The sequence below is a fragment of the Oryctolagus cuniculus genome, chromosome 2 (assembly GCF_051225735.1).
Source record: "Oryctolagus cuniculus isolate XC-2025 breed Fujian yellow rabbit chromosome 2, ASM5122573v1, whole genome shotgun sequence".
Lineage (NCBI taxonomy): Eukaryota > Metazoa > Chordata > Mammalia > Lagomorpha > Leporidae > Oryctolagus > Oryctolagus cuniculus.
This window is the reverse complement of record NC_142868.1, coordinates 67,828,040-67,851,172: the sequence shown is the minus strand read 5'-3', so window position 1 is coordinate 67,851,172 and position 23,133 is coordinate 67,828,040. Positions and strand designations below refer to the sequence as shown.

Genomic DNA, 23,133 nt, shown 5'->3' with positions numbered 1-23,133 from the left:
TTACAGTATCTAGTAACTCTTTATTTCCACCCAAGACTGTCTGTCCCGCTGGGACTCACTGCCACCCGTGTCTGATGCTGCGCCTGCCTTTCCCCTCGGAGACGGAGGCGTGGACCACGTTCTGCTTACGTCACCAAAGTCTTCCTCGCTACCCGCCAAGCGCCGTGCCTCTGACTCTATCAGACCTTATCAATGTTTCAGGACTGGAAAACCGCGATATTTGCATCTGCAAAACAATGCATGACTTTAGGACTGTAACAGGCTTTAAAGCAGAACATACATGCTCTTTCTGCTTCTCCCAATGTTTTTCTGATTAAGATTTTATAATTTTACTCCCATTCATGTTTTCACAGAAACCTGCACTCTGTGCCTGAGTGTCTCTCTTTTAGAATTTACTTATTTTCAAAATGTTTATTTATTTATTTGAAAGGCAGAGTTGGGGGGGGAGAAAGAGAGAGAGACAGACATAGAGAGAGAGAGAGAGAGAGACCTTCCATCTGTGGGTTTACTCCCCAGATGGCTGCAATGGGCAGAGCTGGGCTGTCCTGAAGCCAAGAATCAGGAGCTTTTGCTGGGTGTCCCATGAGGGTGCAGGGGCCCAAGCACTTGGTCTGTCTTCAGGCTCATTAGCAGGGAATTGGATTGGAAGTAGAACAGCTGGGACTTGAACCAGAATCCATATAGGATGCCGGGGCTGCAGACGGCAAATTTACCTGCTACACCACAGTGCTGGCCTCCGTGATTCCATTTTCTTTACTGATTAAAAATCACTTGAGGGGGTAAGCATCTGGTGTGGTGGTTAAGAAGCCACTTAGGATACCCTGAACCCACATCTGGGTGTTGGGATTCACATTGTAGCTCTGCTCCTGATTCTAGCTTCCTGGAATGTGCAGCTTGGGAGGCAGCAGGTAATGGCTCAAGTGACCGTGTCCCAGAACACACATGGGAGATTTGGATGGAGTTCTGAGCTCCTGAGCCTGGGCCTGCCCTGGCTATTGCAGATACTTGGAGAGTGATCCACCCAAGCTTAACTCCACCATGCACAGACTTTTGGGGAACCCCCGTGTCCCCATGCACTCACACAGTCCTAGCGGAGAAGCAGGTAAATAGTTCCAGGCGTGCAGGTGCGTGCTGCGGGGACACATGATGGCACATGAGCATGCGGGGCTGCGTCCCAAGGGCTGGGAACAGAACCCACACAGCCCAAGGTTAGAGGCAGCCCCAGGTGTCTGAGGGGTGGGGCAGCCTGCCCACAGGCCAGGGGGTCCAGGGAGCAGTCTGCAGAGGCAGCTTTAGGTCAGTTCCAGAGGCACATTTTATGTCAGCTCACAGAGTGCACACACAACAGCTAACTTACATTACCCAGAATGCTCTCAATCAGCCAGTGTAAGGAACAGTAAGACAACAGAGAGAATGAGAACAAAAGAAAGACAACTTAATTACTTGTGGGCTGCAAAAGATCCAGACACTGAGGATCTCACGGGATCTGAGGGTGCCATGGTCAACCTGCATTAGAACTGGGGTCCAGATCTCCAGGACAGGACCAGCCCCATTCATTCATTCCTTCTCTCTCTCTGCCCGCACCCAGCCCCTTCTCTCACATCTCTGTCCCTTGGACTCCAACTCAGACACAGGCTCCCTTCCCAGGAGAGAGGGCTCCCACCATCCTGGCATTCACAGCCCCCACTGGAAGCCCTCCGGATGGAGAACTCTTCCTGGTACCTCTGTCTCCGGCCCGGCAGAGCCCTGGCATGGACGCTACCTGCATTATGAGCTCATCCAGCTCAGGCACTGTGACCAGGGGTGGCCACCCAGGGGGCTGTGCCTGTGTCCCCTGCCCTTCCTGGCCACGGGTGAGGGTGATGTTTTGGGTCTCGTTGCCCCACTAAAGAGGCATTGTGTAGACACTTTCTCTGTTGATGAGTAACCTGGCTGTCACTGGTTCTGCATGTCCACCCCATTAGCACATGGTCCCCAGCAGCCTTTAGCTGAGTACAAGGGCTCTCATCAGCTTGATAAAACACATCAACACACGTGCAGATTATTTATCACCACACCCAGTGAACCAAGTTTGACAAAAGTCTGTGACACCTCTCTGAGGACAAGCAAAACTCCTTTACTTCACTGATATCAGATTTGGAGGGAGAAAGAAAGCTTGGTTCTGGGGACTGGTGTATGGCACAGCGGGCTAAGACACTGCTTATGATGCCAGCATCCCATACTTGAAGTGCCTGTTCAAGCCCTGGCTCCAAGCCAGCTCCATACTAACACACCTGAGAAACCAGCGGCATATGATCCAAGTACCTGGGCACCTGCAACCCCTGTGGTAGACCTGGGTGGAGTTCTAGGCTTTTTAAAAAGGTTTATTTTTTGATTATTTTATTTTATTTTTTGACAGGCAGAGTGGACAGTGAGAGAGACAGAGAGAAAGGTCTTCCTTTGCCGTTGGTTCACCCTCCAATGGCCGCCGTGGCCGGCGTGCTGCGGCTGGCACCCTGCGTTGATCAGATGGCAGGAGCTAGGTACTTATCCTGGTCTCCCAGGGTGCAGGGCCCAAGGATTTGGGCCATCCTCCACTGCACTCCCTGGCCACAGCAGAGAGCTGGCCTGGAAGTGGGGCAACTGGGACAGAATCTGGCGCCCCTACCGGGACTAGAACCTGGTGTGCCAGCGCCGAAGGCAGAGGATTAGCCTAGTGAGCCGCGGCGCTGGCAAAAAAGATTTATTTTTTTGAAAGGTAGAGTTACAGAGAGAGAGGGAGGAATACAGACAGACAAACAGACAAGACATGCACACACACACACACACAATGTAGAAGGGGAGAGGGAGAGAGAGGGAGAGAGAGAGAGACAGACATACAAAGAGAGAGGTCTTACATCTGCTGGTTCACTTCTCAAATAGCCACAATGGCAAGGGAAGTGCCAGGTGGAAGCAGGAACCAGGAGCTTTCTGGGTCTACACTGTGGGAGAAGCAGCCTAAGCATCTGGGTCATCTTTCGCAGCTTTCCCAGGCACATTAGCAGGGAGCTGGATTGGAAGTGGAGCAGCCAAGACTGAAGCCAGCACCCATATGGGATGCCAGTACTGCACCGCTGGCTGAACCCATTACACCATAGTGCCAGCCCCGTAGGCTCCTGGCTTTAAACTGACCCTCCCTAGCTGTTGCGGCCATGTACGAAGTGAACCAGAGGATGGAAGATCAATCCCTCTCTGTCCACGGATCTCTCAAATAAATAAATCTTAGAAGAAACTGTTATGCCCAGATCGCTGAATCCCCAAAAATCACCAGAGACTTGATCTCACCGAAATGCAAAAGCAAGGTTTACTCTGGAAGTATAAGCTGCGGCAGGGACCTCATCTAACCAACCGACGCAGTGGAGGTCAGAGGAAGGCCCTGAGCTTTGTTCGGGAGCGTTTTTAAAAGACAAAGCTGCAGGGTTACATCAGCAAGGGTTTGGGGTACGGGGCTACAGTGGATTGAACGGTGCCATTCCTGGTAGCTCTTGGTTGGACGAGGCTGATCCTGATTGGCTCAGGCCCAGGGCATTTCCTTATTTGGTTTTGGTAACTGTTGAATGTTTGCATTTACGGGAACTTGGGCCTGCTCCAGAAAATGGAGGCTACTTTTTAAAATGGAGGCGCCTTGGCTCTTCAGAATTTAGGCGCCAGTGCTGTGGCATAGCAGGTAAAGCTGCCACCTGTGACACTGGCAACCCATATCAGGAGGCTGGTTTGAGTCCCGGCTGCTCTGATTCTGATCCAGCTCCCCGCTAACGTGCCTGGGAAGGCAGAGGAAGATGGCCAACTACTTGGGGCATTGCCAACTGAGGGGAGACCTGGATGGAGTTTGGGTGCCTGTCTTCAGACTGGCCTAGTCTAAGCCATGGTAGCCATTTGTGGGGGGGGGGGGCAGGGAAGGTGAACCAGTGAATGAAAGTTCTCTCTCTCCCCCTCTTTCCTCTCTCTCTCTGTCTCCACCCGTGTGTGTTTATTGTCTCCCTGTATCTGTAACTCCACCTTTCAAATAAATAGTTTTAAAAATAAAAACAGTCTAATAAGACATTTTCTTAGCAGTTTCCTTTGGGATTTACACTGAATTGAATTCTTGGGGCAGTGCCCACAGAGATTCCGCCTCCTCATTTTAGTCCAGCGTGGACAAGATAGGACTTTCCACAGCATGTTCAGGCTACTGCTGAGCAGAGCTGGGGGACACAGAGTCCTCAGGGCCATCACTTACCTTGGGGGAGATGAATTTTCTAAAACTACATGGGTCTGCAAGGCTCCCACCAGCACTGGGGAGGAGTGATGAGAAGGAGAGCTGTGGTGTGTCTCTCGTCCTTGCCGACGCTGTTTTGCAGTCCGGATGGGAACTCTGTTTTTCCTCGAACTGGGTTACTTGAAGGGACTTGGAAAACCTCATGGAAAATGGAAATAAAGGATGAGCTTATTTGTTGCAGTTTTTGAAATTCACGCATAGGAGAGGGGATACAAAACATTCACGGGCAAAGTATGTTAAGGACAAACTATGCACAGGTTTTCAAAAGTTTTTGCACCTAAATAAATTTTGAATTCTATATCTGGTGATGTTTTGGTAGTATCCTGAGTTTCATCTTTATTTGATCTGCCTTCAAAAACTCCAACCTTATTACAAAGATGAGTTTTTACCTGTGCTTAATGGAAAACAGTCCCCAACGTCTTCATAATTTAATTTTTTTGACTTTTGTAGCAAAACTGTAGTGAGAATTCCTGGGGTGCTGGTTCTTTCCTCTCAGCCCTGAGGAGGTGACCAGCACTGCAGGAAATCATGGAGAAATCGCATTGTGCAGTGTCCCTGGACATCCTGGAGGAGGGGGTCATCTCCCCAGGGAGGGGTTCCTCTCCCAAGAGGGTGTGGGCAGTCAGTGCAGAGGGACCATCATGTGTTCCTGGGGCCCATGGCTGTGCTGGGCCCTGGGGGCTCCTCAAGAACTGCAGGAGACACAGATCCACTTGCTATGTGGGGGCAAGGGTTACCGGGCTCACTTCCTACCTGAGATGAGTGTGGGGAGCAACTCGGACTAGACTAAGTTACTGGAATTAAGACTTATTCTATGCATCTGCTCTCCCACAATATGGCGCTGGGAGAGAAGAAAACAGCTTCTACACAGCTGCCTCCAGTTCAGCCAATAAACTGTAGGACTTGCTCCTGATTGGAGGAGAGCAGCGTACTCGGCGTGTGGGTAGCAGAGTTGGGATTGGTGGAAGAGGACTATAAAGGAGGAGAGAGACAACATGCACCAGGAACATCTAAGGGGAACATCTAAGGGGAACACCTGTGCAGCCCCCGAGAGAGCCGGCCGGCGGTGTGCCGCTCCCCCGCGGAAGTGGGGAATGTGGCAGGGGGAACCGCCCTTCCACGGAGGTGGAAGGGACGGTAGCCACCCCGGGAAGAACCAGCAGCAAACCCGGGGAGGGCCGAGCAGACGAAAGAACAGCGCAGGGTCCTGTGTCGTTCCTCCACGAAGACGGGGAGCGACATAATGGTGCCGTGACTCGGATATGAAGCCTAGGCAGGGTTTAGTGTCGTTCCCCCATGAAGACGGGGAGCGACAGATGAGTTTGTCGCTTCCTTGGGAGAAACACTGCTCCTGAGGGCTCAGCACGAAGCTGTCCCAAGGAGACAGATGTGAGGCTGTGATGCGGCCATCGTCCCGTCCTAGTTCTGGGCAGTGCAGGACCTGAGGAGTTGAAGCAGGGAGTTTCTCCTTTTTTCCTAAGTTGCATTCTATGTGTGTGAGAGTGAAGAGGGGAAAGAGAGAGTGCTAGTGAGAGAGAGAGAGAGAGAGAGAGGGAGGGAGGGAGCTAGGGAGAGGGAGCTAGGGAGCTCCTCCATCCTCTGATACAGCCCATAAATGACCTCCAGGCCTTGGCCAGGCTCAAGCCAGGAGCCAGGAGTTTTGGTGGTTGTTGTTACAGGAGCCCAAAAACCCCAAGTGCCTGGCAGTGCCTCGATTCCTCCCTACCGGGTGGAGGACAGTCTCAGAGGATGTAGCTTTCTCGGCTGCCTCTGATTGGGCCTTCCATGTTTGGACTGCACAGACCCCACTACCTTCTGGGCTTCCAGGGTTTCTGCCAAGAAATCTGACGATGACTTAGGGGGAAAGGGTGACAAAGCCACCTTCCTCTCAGCTCTGGAGGTGCGAACAGTGTACCTGGCGGTGTCTTGGGCAGCAGAACACTTGTTGAGTTTACCGAGGCCAGAGATGTTGTTCCATCATTCTGAGACCCATCACTCAGAGAGTAAAGACAAAGGAGGGGCTATACTAAGTGGAGACACTAGGAGGTCTTCAAAAGATGCAACGTATCATCATATTTAAACTAGTAATGAGAAGGCCACCCAAGCAATCTATAGGTTGGAGTTTCTCAAAAATTAAGTATCAAGCCCTATCACCAACCTAGGCCAAAATCTCTTTGGGTATCGTTTTAATTTTATTGGAAGATTATCGAGAAAAACCACTGTGGATGAACTACAGCTCCCATTGGTCAATTTCTTGCTCTGACTTCATAAGTCACCACTGTTATGAAAGTCATATTACACAGTCCCTGGCTGGGCTGTGACTGGTCCATTTCTTGCTCTGCTCTCACAAGGCGCCATTATGTGAGGTGAACCCCCAAAAAGTATATATAGCTGCTACGGGGGCCTAGATTTTTGTCCGCCTTACCCAGAGAGCACTCTTTTGTGATCTGTGTAACTAGGACCCATCTAACCAGCCTTTGCGCTCATTGGTGTTGCTTGTGCTTTTTCTTGGTTGTTTGTTTCTGGGTCTATTTGGTTTTTGCTTTTTTCCATTTTGTTTAGTTTGTTGTTTTCCTCCTCGTTGTTGTTTTGCCCATTTGGTCTTTTTTTGCAGTTTTCTTTATTTTTGCTTCCCCCACTCTAGTCAGCTAGCACACTCAGAAGTATCAGCGTTCGAGGATTTAGTGGCTTTTCCTCTTTGTTTTTTCTGCATTATTGAGATAGGCTTGCGGCATCGCCGCTAGAGTAGTGAGAGTAGCTGGTGCTGTGTCTTAGTCAGCTGGGTAGTCAGTCCCCCGTGGTCCCTTTGTGTTGTAGGCAGTGCAGTGAGGATCGGTGATTAGCTAGTGTGTGTCGAGTGATTTAGGGAGTCGAGAGAGCGTAGTTAGGTGACCGGCATCATGGAAGACCCCTTGGACTTCCATCCTCCTCTGGATGGGATCCGTTTTGTGGACGTAATCGGCCGGGGCGGCTTTGGCCTGGTGAAGCTGGCCCGGCACCTGGCGTCGGGCAAGTACGTGGCAGTGAAGATCCTCCTGCGAGACTGCTCTCCCAGCAGCCCGCTGTCCGCGCAGGGGGAGGCAGCCATCCTGAGGAGCCTGCGGCACGACAACATCGTGCGGCTGCTGGAGGAGCGGCACACGAGGACGCACCGGTTCCTGGTCATGGAGCTGGCGACCAAGGGCTCGCTCCAGAGCTACGTGTTTGAGCAGGGCGGCCTGGCCGAGGCCGAGGCCAGGACCCTGTTCGGCCAGGCGCTGGCCGCCGTGAGCTACTGCCATGCCCAGCGCGTGGTGCACCGGGACCTCAAGCTGGGCAACCTGCTGCTGGACGAGCACATGACCATCAAGCTGGCGGACTTCGGCCTGAGCCTGCGGCTGGAGCAGGGCACACTGGTAAGGGGCTTCTGGGGGACCCCCGAGTACTGCGCACCAGAGGTTTTCCTCGGGGAGGCCTATGACGCTTTTAAGGCTGATGTGTGGAGCCTGGGAGTGGTGCTGTTTGCCATGCTGGCGGCCACGCTGCCCTTCCGCGGCAAGGACACGGAGGAGCTGCAGGACACGGTGCTGTGTGCCTGCTATGTGCTGCCGCGTGCCGTCAGCCCGGCCCTTCGGGAGCTACTGGCTTGGCTGCTCACTGTCCACGCCTCGGGGAGGCCCAGTGCAGAGGATGCCAGGGCACACTGGTGGTTCGATTCCGGCCGAGAAGCCACCCAGGAGGAGAAGGAGGCCGCTGTCACCCTGCTGCAGCCCCTGGGCGTTCCCCGCGACTCAGAGGCCAAGGAGTACCTGGCGGGCCTCGGCCTGCTGCCAGGCACGGGGACTGAGGGGACGCCAGGCCCTTAGCCCCAGGACCCTGCATCCCTGCCCGAGTCCTCACAGGGCGGGGAGCGCCACCCCACAGAGAAGGACCGCTTGTGTGTGGTATCAGTGTCCTCTGAAAGCATGTCTGTCAATATTTCCTCCGCACAAAGCGACTCCTCCGAGGCCTCCAGAGAGTCTTGCCCTCTCCCCTGCCTCGGGGCCTCCAGGAGCTGAGCCCAAGGCCCCTGAGGTGACCCCACTCTTGACTCTCTCCTACCAGGCCAGCCACAGCAGGAGAGGAGCCCTGCTCCCAGCACCACCCCCAACTCCTCCCAGGCCTCCAGTGAGTCTGGCCCTCCCCCCTGCCTCGGGGCCTCCAGGAGCTGAGCCCAAGGCCCCCGAGGTGACCCCACTCTTGACTCTCTCCACCAGGCCAGCCACAGCAGGAGAGGAGCCCTGCTCCCAGCGCCGCCCCCAACTCCTCCCAGGCCTCCAGTGAGTCTTACCCTCCCCCCTGCCTCGGGGCCTCCAGGAGCTGAGCCCAAGGCCCCCAAGGTGACCCCACACTTGACTCTCTCCTACCAGGCCAGCCACAGCAAGAGTGGAGCCCTGTTCCCAGCGCCGCCCCTGAGCCAGCCTCCGAAGCGTCGCCCTCCAGCCCCAGTGCCGGGAGCCACGTGGACCTTGCAGAGCCAGAAGCCGCCGCCGCCACAGCCCGTGAGCCCAAGGATGCTGACACCACAGACACCAAGGCCAGCGCCCAGGGCAAGAGGCAGGGCCGTCGCGGGGTCGGCAGGAGGATCCTCCGGTTCCTGCTGAGGGCGTGCTGCATCCTGCCATCCCAAGTGAGCAGCCCTGGCAGCTGCTGCAGAGTGGTCCCCAAGTAGCCTCGCCCCGCCCCCGTCTCCAGGAGCTATCCGCTGAGCTGACTGAACTTTTCTTGAGCATTTGCACATGCTTCTCATGAATAAAATTCACCATGTGTGCATGGCTTTGGTCCCGTGTGATGTTTGGTCCCTGTGTGCACCCTGGGCAGGTGATGGAGGTGACGGGTGGGTGGCTCTCACAGAAAGACAAACGCTGGGCCATCTCCCTGTGTGGGGATCACAGAAGGGCTGACATCATAGAAGTAGAGCATAGAGTGACGGATCCCTGAGCCTGGGCCAGGGGAGGAGGGAGGGAGAGTCACAGCTTCCATAGTGGCACAGGCACACGGGGGTTGGGGTCTGATGAAGAGTTGATGAACCAGGAGAAGAAGAAAATGGATCCAAAGCGCTGATGCCTCCCGGACCCTGGGGGGAAGCTGAGCTTGATGCCCTAGCCTGCCCAGGGCTTTCCGGTGACAAGCCTATGAACTCCTTTTCATTCTGAAACCTGCTTGGGGGGAGCTTGTCTTATTTCCATCCAGCATGCTGAAACTCTTCCTGTCTTCATAGCTGGGAAGTTTCATTTTTCAGGCCTGCAAGCACAGAAGTTTCATTATCCCCCCTTGCCTGGAATTTGGAGCTTCCAACCCAGTCCCCTCCAAGAACCCTGTTTCTTCCTGTTGGTGGGGAAATTACCTGCAGTCCCTAAGGGTCATTACCCTTTCATGGCTGCTGCCCAGGAGCCTGCACAAGCGCATCATGGAAGAGGAAATTGGAATGAGCTGTAAACGATGAAGAGATGACAGCTTAAGGGACAGGAAAATCAAAATGCAATGGGGGGGAGGGGCAGCAGTATGGTGTAGCTGGTAAAGCCCCCACCTGTGATGTTAACATCTCATTTGGGTGCCAGTTCCAGACCCGGCTGCTCCACTTCCTACCCAGCTCTCTGCTAATGTTCCTGAGAATGCAGTGGACGACGGCTCAAGTGCACCCACTGGGGAGACCCAGAAGAAGATCCAGGCTTCTTCAAAGAGACATGCATGCACACATGCACAAGAATGTTCAGGACTACCTTGTTGATGATACCAAGACTGAAAACAACTGATGTATGTGTACACAAGAAGTAAAGATTAACTGTGGTATAGTTACTAAATGCATTTTAGAAGGCAATGAAAATTAATGAACTTCAGCTACATATGGATGTGGATACAATGTGAGTAAATCTAAAAATCATAGCTCTGGGGGCTGGCACCATGGCTCACTTGGTTAATCCTCTGCCTTGCAGTACCAGCATCCCATATGGGCACCAGGTTCTAGTGCTGGTTGCTCCTCTTCCAGTCCAGCACTCTGCTGTGGCCCGGGAGTGCAGTGGAGGATGGCCCAAGTGCTTGGGCCCCTGCACCAGTGTGGGAGACCAGGAGGAAGCACCTGGCTCCTGGCTTCGGATCGGCTCAGTGCACCGGCCATAGCGGCATTTGGGAGGTGAACCAACGGAAGGAAAACCTTTCTCTCTCTCTCTCTCACTGTCTAATTCTGCCTGTCAATAAAATAAAATGAAATGAAATAAAAAAAAATAAAAAGCATAGCTCTAAGTAAGAAAGAGAACTCCCAAATACCTACAAAAGTCATTTAGATACATACGATAATTGGTACATTATCCAGGGTTGTATCGGTAGAACAGCATAGGAGTGATCAACATAAACTCCTAAGAGTGTCTGTTCTTCAGAGGACTAATAGACCAGCATCCCAGTTATGTACGCTAACTCGGTGGTGGTTGTAGGCACGCTCACCCTACTCTTTACATTATATATGTTTTATACTTGTGTATGCATGTCACATGTTGCATTTTGTAGTGCAAATATTCATACAAAATGTAGCATTTTAACCATTTTAAATTACTTATTTCGTTCATTTGAAAGGGAGGGAGAGAAAGACAGAGATAGCTCTCTCATTCACTTGCTCACCCCCAAATGCCCACAACAGCCAGGGCTGAGCCAGGCAAAGAAGCTAGAGCAGGGAATTCAATCTGGGTCTCCCTGTGGGTGGCAGAGACCAAAGTACTGAAACCATCACCACTGCCTCCCAGAGTGCACAGTACAAGGCAGCTGGGGAACGGCAGGCACTGTGCTGTCAGTTACCCGCTGCTCGCAACACTGGTATCCCATATGGGTGCTGTTTTGAGTCCCCATGGGAGACCCAGAAGGAGTTCTGGGCTCCCAGCTTCTCCTGGGACAGCCCCGGCCTTTGCAGCCATTTGGAGAGTGAGCCAGCAGATGGAAGACCTGTGTGTGTGTGTGTGTGTGTGTCCCTCTCACTCTCTCAAATAAATGAGTTTTCTTTGAACAAGGAAGCTCGTGTTAGGAGCTGCATTACCAGGAAGCTGGAATCAGCCAGGTGGGAACAGAAACCAAGCACACCAAAATGAGATCCAGGCCTCCTAAGCGGGCATCTTAAACCTCTTTGCCAAAAGCTCATGGCTAAATGTTTTTTAATTGAACAGTTCTATGGCACTAAGCAGAGTCATGTGGCTGCTCAGCCATCCAGTTTTCATCTCCAGGATCTTTTCATTACCAATTTTGTGAAGCTTTTGCATTATTTTTCTTCTAAGGAGTTTTTTTTTTTTTTAAGATTTATTTATTTATTTGAAAGAGTTACAGAGAGGAGAGGCAGAGAGAGAGAGAGAGAGAGAGAGAGAGAGAGAAAGTGAGATCCTCCACCTGCTGGTTTACTCCCCAATTGGCTGCAAGGGCCCGAGGTGCGCTGATCTCAAGTCAGGCACTTCTTCCGGGTCTCCCACACGGGTGCAGGGGCACAAGGACTTAGACCATCTCCTACTGCTTTCCCAGGCCAGAGCAGAGGGCTGGATCGGAGTTGGAGCAGCCGGGACAGGAACCAGTGTCCATATGGGATGCCAGCACTGCAGATGATGACCTTACCTGCTACGCCACAGCAGGGTCCTCCTTTCTGAGAGTTTTGTGGTTTGAGCTCTTCCACTTAGATCTTTGATCCATTTTGAGTTCATTTTATATTTACATTCTCATAGATTTATATTTTTACATTCATCTTATTTATATGCGAATTCATCTTTTTGTATTATAACGCCTTTTTAAACAGAAAGAAAAGAATCGCAGACTATTGGCTCCGGTAGGAACCCGCCCCATTACAGAGATCTGGGGAGGGAAGCAGGAGCACACAGGGCTCAGGCAGCTGCTTCTAACGCCCCCGGGGCCTCGTGGCTCAATCTGCTTTCACAGCTCAACTGTAGCTACAGTTGGGGCCTCGGGTTGGGATCCGCCCCTTCCTGCTGCGCGCCCGCCCACGTCTCAGCACTAGCCCCGCCCCCGTCGGAGCGTTGAGAAACAGGCCCCGGTCTAGGGTGGGAGGGAAAACCCGGAAAAGTGGGATTCCTTCTGGTGGCCCGTCAGCGGCAGCTTGAAGGCCTGGCCTCCAGCTCCGTTGCAGTTGTTGATCCGGACCACGTTTTCACTTACGCCCAAGGCCAGAAGGGAGCCTAGGGCCCTGGGCGGGGGACCCAGGCCGAGGGGAGGCGGGGCGCGTGCTCGGCCCGGATTGGCCATTCTAAACGGCGCGGGGCTTGGCGGGAGTTTCGTGGGCGCCACGGGAGCAGAGAGCAGCCAGATGGCTCCGCCGGGCCGGGTGCGGTCCCGGAGGTCTGCAGGGTGAGAGCTGCGGGTCCCGCTCCGACTGACGCGGTTTGAGCCTTTGGGGCTGCGCTGGTGGAGCTTCCTTGTCGAAGTGACAGATCGCCCAGGGCCTCGGTTTGCATCTCTCAGTGCGGATTTCCTAGGAGGAGTCAGGGCGTGACGCCTGGCCTGGCGGGTGGGAGAGACTTTGGGGTTCCTGTGGCTGAGGGTCGCGGGCGCTTGGTGCCTGCTGTTCCCCAGACGTGACGGGCTGCAGCCCTGCGGGTCGTGTCTGCCTTCGTACCCCAAAGCGCAGACTGTAACGCTGGCCCTCACCCCTGCCCGGGGACCGAGCTGCCCCTTCGGGAGTGTTCCAGGGCGGGGAGCAACTTTTCTCAAAAGGGGCATGCATTGGAAAGTACGTCGTATTCGTCGTTCACAGATTCGTGAGTGGACACCCGGGCTCTCTAGCGTTGTCTACAGGGCATCCAGGCGCCGAAAGGTTTTTAAAAACCTGTTAGAGATGGAGACTTAGGGCATGTGTTGAGCCCTTCCCTCAAAAATGCACAGGAAAACACGGTTGTCTCAAGCGTCCATCTTGAACGAAGCCTCACCTGGACTCCAGCTTAAGGCGTATTGTTTGATTTGAGCACAAGCAAGAGACAGCTGGAAATAATTTAGGTTAAGACGCGTACTGATGTGGTTTCTGCTTCCTGCTGACGTTACTTGACTGTGTGGCCATTGCTGGATTTTTGTGGGAGGCCATGGATTTGAACTGAACGTCAAGCCGGTCACTGGGCTTAGGTGGCTGGGGGAAAGCTCTGTAGCAGTTAACTAACTGGGCTGTATGCAATGAACTGGATAAGGTGTTACCAATTGGTTGATTGGGTAGGCTGCAGCCAATTAAGTTAATGATGTGTGATCGCTCAGGTTGCTGGTGGTTCTCAGAACTTGCTTATATTTCTGGGGCTGCTCCATTCCCTAATTGTTTCTGGTTTTGCTTTGCCCAAATAAACTCGTCTAAATTTAATTGAACTAAAACTTCCCTGTTACCATCATTGCTAAGTCATTTAGCTTTCCTGAACCTCTGAATTATAACCAGAATCATAAAATTGCCATTGAGCAAATACTTGTTGTACCATTTTAGGTTTGGAGACTCAGAAAAAGTGTGGGAACTTGAGAACTGTGAACTCTCCACCCAACCCTTGACTTACTGAGCCAGAAACTGGGGGTGGCGCCAGGTGTGAGACCACTGCTCTAAACAGTGTTCCAGCTTTCTTTCTTTTTTTTTTTTTTTTAACTGTGATTCACACAATGATGTTTTGCATCGCAGTTAGTACGCAGGTGTGCATGAAACAAATCAGAAAGTTTATGAAAATATCCTATCCAGTGCAATCTTACATTTTATGTTCCCTTGATTTTCCCTTTTAAGAAAATGCTAGGGTGAAAATCCTAAAGGGTGTTGGAGAGCTGATGAGATTTGGACATGGACTGTAGGTTGGATAATCACTTTGCAAATGTGAAATATCTAGATTTTGGAAATCCGCTATGACTGTGCACGTGCATGCCCTCTCAGGGAAGCCATATGAAGTACTTCAGTTAGGAGTGCTTACCTTGCACAGGCAGAGGAAGCAAAAGAGACGGTGAAGGCAACTGATGAACCTGGGTACAGGGGAGACAGTTTGAAATCATGTCAAATAAAGTACCTGAAGAATATTGGTTCAGACACACTAATCTGATACTGCCCTCCACAAAGGAGTCTTTGAAAACTGCAAGGTGTATTTTAAAGCCAGGAACTAGTACTGGATTCTACTAAAGTATCTCTAATACCCCATGCAGTGCCTCAGCTGTGGAGGGTGCTCAGTGCTTGTTCACTGACTGCTGATGTTAATATAGGTTTTTCTTGCCACTGGTGTTTTCAGTTGTTAGTCTAGTCACTGTTGTTGCATTTGCTTCCTTTTCACTTCTAGAAGATCCGCACCTTAATCTGTTTTATGGTGTGCCCAAGGTCACTGGAGAGTGTTATGGGGTGGGAAGAAGGTAGGCTGTGGATTTGAACCGATGGGGTTTTCCTGCAGGCTCCTCTCCTGCCTGGCTGCCTGTTGCTCTGTGCCCGTGCAGAGCTGTCACACGGCCCCCCTCTACTTCATAGGATTGTTAAGCTGTGTGATCCCGGGCCAGGCGCAGATGGAATGGGTGTGAGGAGTCTCATCCATGTTGGTATCCATCCCCTTGGCTCAGCTCTGCGGAGAGTCAGTCTTCCCTGACAGATCCGGGTGCAGGGGCCAGCGTGACAGCAGGATTAGAAGTTTTCCATGATCTTGAGGGACCGAGGTGGTCACTTTATATGTATTGGTGATATAATTTGACTCGTATGTTTACAGGGTCTGGGTTCTGCTTCTTCGTCATAACTTTAGTTCCATTGCATGCGCGCTATTAGTACAGCTACTGAGCAGTGTAATTTGGGAAGACAATACTTGGAGAGAGTCAGGTTATGGTATTTTCCCTGGTTGCTTTAAATATTTCCTAACTTTTATTTTTTCCTGTTTCAGTGCAGTATGTTCAAAGAACACTTTAAGAAGAACACATCCTATGAAAGAAGTAAGTTCTCTTTTTAGCTTTTAATGTGATTGTTCTCACAGTTGACTATAAAAGTAAGCTTTGGTGAGGACCTTAGAGTTTTCTGTATTTCACGTGATAAGCTCTGTTTTAGGGTAGTAAAAAAAAAAAGTTTATTCCTTTTCTTACTTTTTCCACTGTTAGAAAAGAACCTTTGTTAACATTTTAGAAACATTTTTTTTCCAAGCCTAGATTTGTTTCATCTAGATAATTAGCACTGTGTAAAAATTGTACAGCTTTCTGAATTTTGCCACTCCTCCCAGCCATTTCTCCGTGTTACTGACAATGGCTTGTGATTTCATGAGGTTCCATGTTGTCTACGTTACAGTTTTATTTTTCTTCAGGAGAGTTTTAGAATACCTGTATGTAATGGCAGGTACATTTCTTTAATGCTCTTGATAGCTAATTCCAAATTATTTTCCAACGGCCTGTCGCGTGGCATTGGAATTTCACATGAAGTCCAGGAGGTCGGGCAGTTGCGAGTGCGTTTGTTCTCTGTTCTGCCTCTGGCATCCTCCGGAACCCCAGCCTCCGGAGCCTTACCCGTATATTGAACTGTACACAGGCTCTCCTTCAGCCAGGACTGTCAGCCCCTGTGCTCCCAGAGCTGTGCACGTCCAGGTGGCAGGCATGTTTCTGGGGAGACAGCCCACCGTTCTCTTTAGGGATCTAGGCAAGCTATGGCCTGGGGGGCAAAACCAGCCTACTACCTCTTTATACACAAGCCTGGGAACGAAGGATGATTTTTAAATAGCCAAAATAAACTAAAAAGGATATGTTGTGTGCCATGAAGATGATGTGAAATGCAGAGGTCTGCATCTCTGAGTAGATTGTGTGGGAAGCCGGCCCTGTGCATTCCTGGCTGCGCTGTCCCTGCGGGCTTTCCCTCTGCAGTGGAAACCTTGTGACCTGCAAAGCCTGAAATGCTCTCTGGTGCTTTGTAGAAAAGGTTTGCCAGGCCGGCCTTAGAATTCCAGAGGCCTCTGTCTCCTGGAGAACAGCAGAGTGGCTAGCTTCTCTAGGCGGCAGCAGGAGCAAGAGTGTCCTTGTTAAGTCCAGCAGCTTGCTGTTGGTGTGCGTTAGCACCAGTTCAGTGACTTTGGTTTTCTTCACTTCCAGAAAGCTGGTCAGAAGCACAAGCCTGCTGATGTGTTTGAGTTTCCTGATAATTCCGAAATCTCAAGCAGTGGCAGTGAAAGTAAGAAAGACGATGAGCCTTACGAGACTTTTGGTTAGTATTTAAATCTTTTTTTTTCTTTTTTTTTAGTTATTTACTTGAAAGAGTTACACAGAAAGGAGGAGAGGCAGAGAGAGAGAGAGGGAGGTCTTCCACCCGCTGGTTCACTCCCTATTTGTCTGCAATGGTTAGAGCTGTGCCAATCTGAAGCCAGGAGCTTCTTCTGGGTCTCCCACACAGGTGCAGGGACCAGAGGAGTTTGGCTGTCTTCTGCTTCCCCAGGCCACAGCAGAGAGCTGGATCAGAAGTGGAGCAGCCAGGACTAGAACCGGCGCCCATATGGGATGCCAGTGCTGCAGGCAGTGGCTTTACCCGCTACACCATAGCACCTGGCCCCTGTGATTGATTTTCACTTAGCATGGTGTTTCCAAGGTTCATCCGTATGGTAGCATGCATCTGGCTGTTCCTAAACATTTTTATTCCTCGGTATTCCATTGTGTGGGTGTACCACATGTTGTAATCCATTCATAAGTTGGCATAAATTTACATGGTCTTCACTTAGGGACCATAATGCGTGATTGTTGTATGAACATTCATGAGCAAGTTTTTGTGTTGACATCTGTTTTCAGTTCTCTTGGGCATGTACCTCAGAGTGGAATTGCTGAGTACTTTGGTATTTGAGACAGAGAGAAAGGTCTTCCTTTCCTTTGGTTTAACCCTCAAATGGCCGCTATGGCTGGTGTGCTACGCTGATCTGAAGCAAGGAGCCAGGGTTTCCTCCTGGTCTCCCATGCGGGTGCAGGGCCCAAGGACTTGGGCCATCCTCCACTGCACTCCCGGGCCACAGCAGAGAGCTGCACTGGAAGAGGAGCAGCCGGGACAGAATCCGGTACCCCAACCGGGACTAGAACCCGGGGTGCCAGCACCGCAGGCGGAGGATTAGCCTAGTGAGCTGCAGCACCGGCCTTAAGCACTGTTTTATAAAGCATCTGTACCACTTTATTTTTCCACAGCAAGCTCTGAGGGTCCTAATTTCTTCACATCTTCTTCCAAAGTTGTTGTTATATAATTTTTTTCTAGTTATTCTAGTAATTATGTGGTGGTTTTATGTGTATATATGGAAAAATGCAGCATAAAATTTATAATTTTAACTATTTTAAGTGTAATTTTGTAACATTCACGTTGTTTTTTTAGTTGCTGTTTTTTATTTAGAGTTTTTTTCCCCATAAAACTTTCACTTAAGGAATACAAACTTACGCATTTCATAAATACAATTTTAGGAATGTAGTGATTCTTCCCATTGTACCTGCCCTCCCACCCATACTTCCAGCTCTTTTCCTCCTCCCTCTCCTAGTCCCATTCTTATTTTTTTACTAAGATCTATTTGCAGTTAACTTTATAACACATACGGTGAACTCTATACTATGTAAAGAGTTCAACAAATTGTATGAAGAAGAAAAATGTTCCTCAAATGTCAACATGGGCTGTTCAAAGTTATTTCATCTCAAAGTATTAATTTCACTATTTCAGATTACCTTTTAGATGCTCTGTTAATTATCACAGATCAGAGACAACATGGTATGTGCATTTGGGACCGGAGTATTTCACTAAGTGATGCGTTTTCCAGTTTCATCCATTTTGTGGCAAATGACTGGATTTCATTTTTTTTTACTGCTGTGTAGTATTCCATAGTGTACATATCCCATAATTTCTTGATCCAGTCTTCAGTTGATTCCACATCTTAGCTATTGTGAATGGACCTGCAATAAACATGAGGGTACAGATAACTCTCTCATATGCTAATTTGGTTTTGGGTAAATTCTAAGGAGTGTGATGGCTGGGTCATATGGTAGGTCTGTATTCAGATTTCTGAGGTATCTCCATACTGTCTTCCACAGTGACTGTACAAGTTTACGTTCCCACCAATAGTGGATTAGGGTACCTTTTTCCCCACATTCTTGCCAGCATTTGTTGATTTCTGTATGAAAGCTCTTCTAACAGGGGTGGTTTAGATTTGCATTTCCCTTATGGCTAGTGATCCTGAGCATTTTTTTCACGTGTCTGTGGGCCGTTTGGATTTCCTCTTTTTGAAAAAGTCCCGTTTGAGTCCTTTGCCTGTTTCTTAACTGGGTTGTTTGTATTGTTGTTGAGTTTCTTGATCTCTTTATATATTCTGTTATTAATCCTTTATCAATTGCATAGTTTGCAAGTAATTTCTCCCATTCTGTTGGTTCATCTTCACTTTGAGTGTGTCTTTTGCAATACAGAAGCTTCTTAATTTCATGTGATCTCACTGTCAATTTGACTTTGCTTACCTGTGCCTCTGGGGTTTTTTTCTAAGAACTCTTTGCCTATGCCAGTGTCTTTCAAGGTTTCCCCAATGTTCTCTAATAATTTGATGGTATTGCATCGTAGATTTAGATCTTTAATCCATTTTGAGCAGATCTTTGTATAAGGTGAAGGTAAGAGTCCTTCTTCATACTTCTGCCTGTGGAGATCCAGTTGTCCCAGCACCACTTGTTGAAGAGACTGTCCTTGCTCCAGGGATTGATTTTAGCTCCTTTGTCAAAGATAAGTTGGTTATGGATGCGTGGGTTGATTTCTGGCATTTCTATTCAATTCCATTAGTCTATCCATCTGTTTTTGGCCAGTACCAGTTTGTTTTGATTCTAACTGCCCTGTAGTATGTCTTGAAATCTGGTATTGTGATGCCTCCAGCTTTATTTTAGTTGTATAGGATTCCGTTAGCTATTCGAGGTTTCCTGTGTTTCTATATGAATTTTAGCATTTTTTTTTTGTATCTGAGAAGAATGTCCTTGGCATGTTGGTTGGTTGCATTGAATCTGTAAACTGCTTTTGCTAGTGTGGACAATGTGATGACACTGATTCTTCCAACCCATGAACATGGAAGATTTTTCCTTTTTTTTTTTTCTTTTTTGTGGCTTCTGTTTCTTTAATGTTTTGTAATTTTCATTGTAGAGATCTTTGCCATCCTTTGTTAAATTTATTCCAAGGCATTTGATTTTTTTTTCATTGATCTTAGAAGTTCTTTCTTAGCCATGGCATTGTCTATGTATACAAAGGCTGTTGATTTTTGTGTGTTGATTTTATATCCTGCCACTTTACCAAACTCTTCTATGATTTCCAGTAGTTTCTTAGTGGAGTCTTCTGGATCCCCTATATATAGAATCATGTCATCTCTAAACAGGGATAGTTTGACGTCCCCCTTTTTAATTTGTATCCCTTTGATTTCTTTTTCTTCCCTAATGACTGTGGCTGAAACTTCCAGGGTGACATTGAATAGCAATAATGAGGGTGGGTATCCTTGTCTGGTTCTGGATCTCTGTGGGAATGCTTCCAACTTTCCCCCATTCACTATGAAGCTGGTCTTGGGTTTTTCATACATTGCCTTGAGGAATATTTCTTCTATATACAATTTGCTTAGAGTTTTCATCATGAAAGGGTGTTAAACTTTATCAGATGCTCTCTATGTATCTATGGAGATAATCATATGGTTTTGGTTCTTCAATTTGTTAATGTGCTGTATCACATTGATTTGTGAATGTTGAACCATCCCTCTTGGTCTAAGTGAATGATCTTTCTGATGTTGGATTTGATTGGAATTTGCATCTATATTCATCAGAGAAACGGGTCTGTAGTTCTCTTTCTCTGTTGTATCTTTTCCAGGTTTAGGATTTAAGGTGATGCTGGCTTCATAGAAAGAATTTAGGAGGATTCCGTCCCTTTTAATTGTTTTTGAATAGCTTTAGAAGAATTGGAGTTAGTACTTCTTTAAATGTCTGGTAGAATTCAGCAGTGATGCCACTGGGTTCTGGGCTTTTCTTTGCTGGGAGAGTAGTTATTCTTAATTCAATTTCTGTTTTGCTTATTGTTTTGTTTAGGTTTTCTATGTCTTCATGGCGCAATATAGTTAAGTTGTATGTGTCCAAGAGTCTATTCTTTCCTGTAGGTTTCCCATTTTGTTGGCATACAGCTATTTGTAGTAGTTTCTGATGATTGTTTTTATTTCTGTGGTATCTATTCCATATCCTTTTTCATATCAATTTCATTGATTTAGGTCACCTCTTTTTGTTTTTTTTTTTTTTTTTTGGTTAGTTGGGCCAATGTCAGTTTTATTTTTTCAAAAAGCCAGCTTCACTTTTCTCTGATCTTTTGAATTTTTGGGTTTCAATTTTATTGTTCTCTAATTTTCATTATTTCTTTTCTTGTACTGTTTTTGAGTTTGGTTATTGTTTTTCTACATCATTGAGATGCATTGATAGCTCATTTATTTGGTATCTTTCTAATTCTTGATATAGGCACCAATTGCTATATACTTTCCTCTTAACACTGCTTTTGCCATATCCCATAAGTTTTGCTATGTTGTATTTTCATCTTTATTCATTTCCATAAATTTTTAAATTTCTTTTCTGATTTCTTCAGTGACCCACTGTTCATTCAGGAGCATATTGTTCAGTCTCCATGTGTTGCATATGTTCTAGAGATTACTGAGTTGCTGATTTCCAGCTTCATTCCATTGTAGTCAGAGAAGATGCATGATATGATTTTGATTTTTTTATTTGCTTTGACTTGCTTTATGGCCTAGCATGTGGTCTACCCTAGAGAAGGTTCCATGCACTGGTGAGAAGAATGTGCATTCTGCATTTGTAGGATGAAAAGTTCTGTAGTTATCTGTTTGGTCCATTTGGTCTATAGTGTTAACTCTACTGTTTGCTTGCAGATATTCTGTTTGCTTGATCTGTCCATTGCTGAAAGTAGGTTTTTTTTAAAAGATTTATTTATTATTTATTTATTCAAAAGAGTTGCACAGAGAGAGGAGAGGCAGAGAGAGAGAGAGAAAGAGAGAGAGGGGGGTCTTCCATCTGATAGTCCACTCCCCAATTGGCCGCAATGGCCGGAGATGCATTGATCCGGGCCAGGAGCTAACTCCAGGTCTCCCACGTGGGAGTAGGGGCCCAAAGACTTGGACCATCCTCTCCTGCTTTCCCAGGCCATAGCAGAGAGCTTTCTGATATCATGGAATATCTTTTTTCATCCTTTGACTTTCAGTCTGCATGTGTCTTTGTTGGTGAGATGTGTTTCTTGTAGGCAGCAGATAGATGGGTTTTGTTTTTTAATCCATTCAGCCAGTCTGTGCCTTTTTACTAGAGAGTTGAGGCCATTTACATTCAAGTTGACTATTGATAAGTAAGGACTTGGCCCTGCCATTTCCCCATAAACATTCCTATTGTTTACTTTGGATTTCCTTTGTACTTTTACTGGGAGATATCCTGCCCTCATCTTCTCTCATAGTGATGACCATGTTTCTGTGTGTAGTGCATCCTTAAGTATCTTTTGTAAGGCTGGACGAGTACTGACAAACTCAATCTCTGTTGTGGAAGGTCTTTATTTCACCTTCATTTGTAAATGAGAGCTTTGCAGAGTACAGTATTCCAGGTTGACAGTTTTTTTCTCTTAAGACTTGGAATATATCTCATTTCTGATGAGAATTCAGCTGTGAGTCTAATTGGAGAGCCTCTGAAAGTAACCTGGCATTTCTCTCATGCACATTTTAGAATCTTTTATGCTTTACTGTGGAGAGTTTGACTACAACGTTTTGTGGTGAAGATCTTTTCTGATCGTGTCAAAGTATCCCTGCAGTCCTCGGGTGGACATGGATCCTGTAGCAGTGACCCTCACCAGGGAATCAGGGACCTCCAGCATGATGAGCCACCACAGTGACTGCCCCGAGACCCAGCCACACCCTGCGCCCTCCGATGCAGCCCGTGTTTTCACAGTCATAGCACACAAGGCTCCCACAGTTACGGGCACCCAGCCCCCTGTCAGTTATCCCACCCAGACTTGGGCGTTTCCTCTCGGCTGGTTGCTGGGCACATAGACACCAGCGAGCGCGGCTGTGATGTGTGTCCAAAATGCTGCCTGCCCTCTCAGCTCGTCACAGGACAGGCCACTGGTGCCGGCGGGTCAGGGAGAAACAGAAACCCTCTTTTTTCCCTCTAGGTTGGCAGGTTCACTGTCCCCCCTCAAGGCTCCAAGCCAGACTCAAACCAGACTCTTCCCACAGCCTTCTTGCCAGTGGCTTGGCCTGCAGCAGTCTGGTGTCTCCTCACTCCAAAGCTGGTGCTGAGGCTTTTGGTCGCTGGGGTCCTGAGTTGTGTGCATCCACACCCTCCACGTAGATGCACAGTGTCCCTCTAATGGTTTCTTCTGCCTTTTTCTCCCTAACTGTTCCCTGAGGTTGCAGCCTCTCACCTTTATTTTTCTTAACCATCTTCATCTAGACTAGAGTAGTAAGCTCCCTTCCTATTCTGCCATCTTGAAACACTATCAGCATTTATGTTGTATAACTGCATGACAATCCATCTCCAGAATTTTCTCATCTATCCTAACTGAAACCCTGTACCAACTGAACAATTCCCCCTTCTCCCTTTGTCCCAGCCCTTGGTAACTCCCATTCTACTTTCTTTCTCTATGAATTGGACTACTTTAACACCTCTTACAAGAGGTATCATAGAATATTTGCCCTTTTGTAGCCAGTTTATTTAATGTAATGTCTTTAGGGTTCATCCCTCCTGTAACATATGTCAGCATTTCCTTTTTATAGCTGAATAATATTCCATCATCCTATGTATTTACCACATTTATCCATTTGTCTGTTGATGGATGTTGGTTTGCTTCCACCTGTTGACTGTTGTGAATAATGCTGTAATTTACATGGTTGCACAAT

The 23,133-nt window shown here is 48.4% G+C and overlaps 2 protein-coding genes across 17 annotated transcripts in view; one reads left to right on the top strand and one right to left on the bottom strand.

Annotated features, from left to right (window-relative positions):
* LOC149127798 (anoctamin-5-like) overlaps positions 1–23,133 on the bottom strand; it is an 85,129-nt gene continuing 61,996 nt past the window's right edge. For 6 of the 9 annotated variants that reach the window (XR_016229011.1, XR_016229019.1, XR_016229016.1 and 3 more), the window contains one exon: positions 17,571–18,145. Coding sequence is in view for 6 of the 9 variants with exons in the window: in XM_089325632.1 (XP_089181758.1) it covers positions 18,131–18,145 (15 nt within the window). In the remaining 3 variants the exon portion in view is untranslated. Of the gene's footprint in view, positions 227–4,237; positions 4,416–12,572; positions 14,252–17,570; positions 18,146–23,133 lie in introns of those variants that run through there. The other 3 variants (XM_089325630.1, XM_089325635.1, XM_089325631.1) reach the window with 2 other exon arrangements.
* Positions 12,505–23,133, top strand: part of LOC127482619 (centromere protein U) — a 131,554-nt gene continuing 120,925 nt past the window's right edge. For 2 of the 8 annotated variants that reach the window (XR_016229009.1, XM_089325628.1), the window contains exons 1-3: positions 12,517–12,625; positions 15,142–15,190; positions 16,328–16,439. Coding sequence is in view for 6 of the 8 variants with exons in the window: in XM_089325628.1 (XP_089181754.1) it covers positions 12,585–12,625; positions 15,142–15,190; positions 16,328–16,439 (202 nt within the window). In the remaining 2 variants the exon portion in view is untranslated. Of the gene's footprint in view, positions 12,626–15,141; positions 15,191–16,327; positions 16,440–23,133 lie in introns of all 8 variants that reach the window. The other 6 variants (XM_089325627.1, XR_016229008.1, XM_089325625.1 and 3 more) reach the window with 6 other exon arrangements.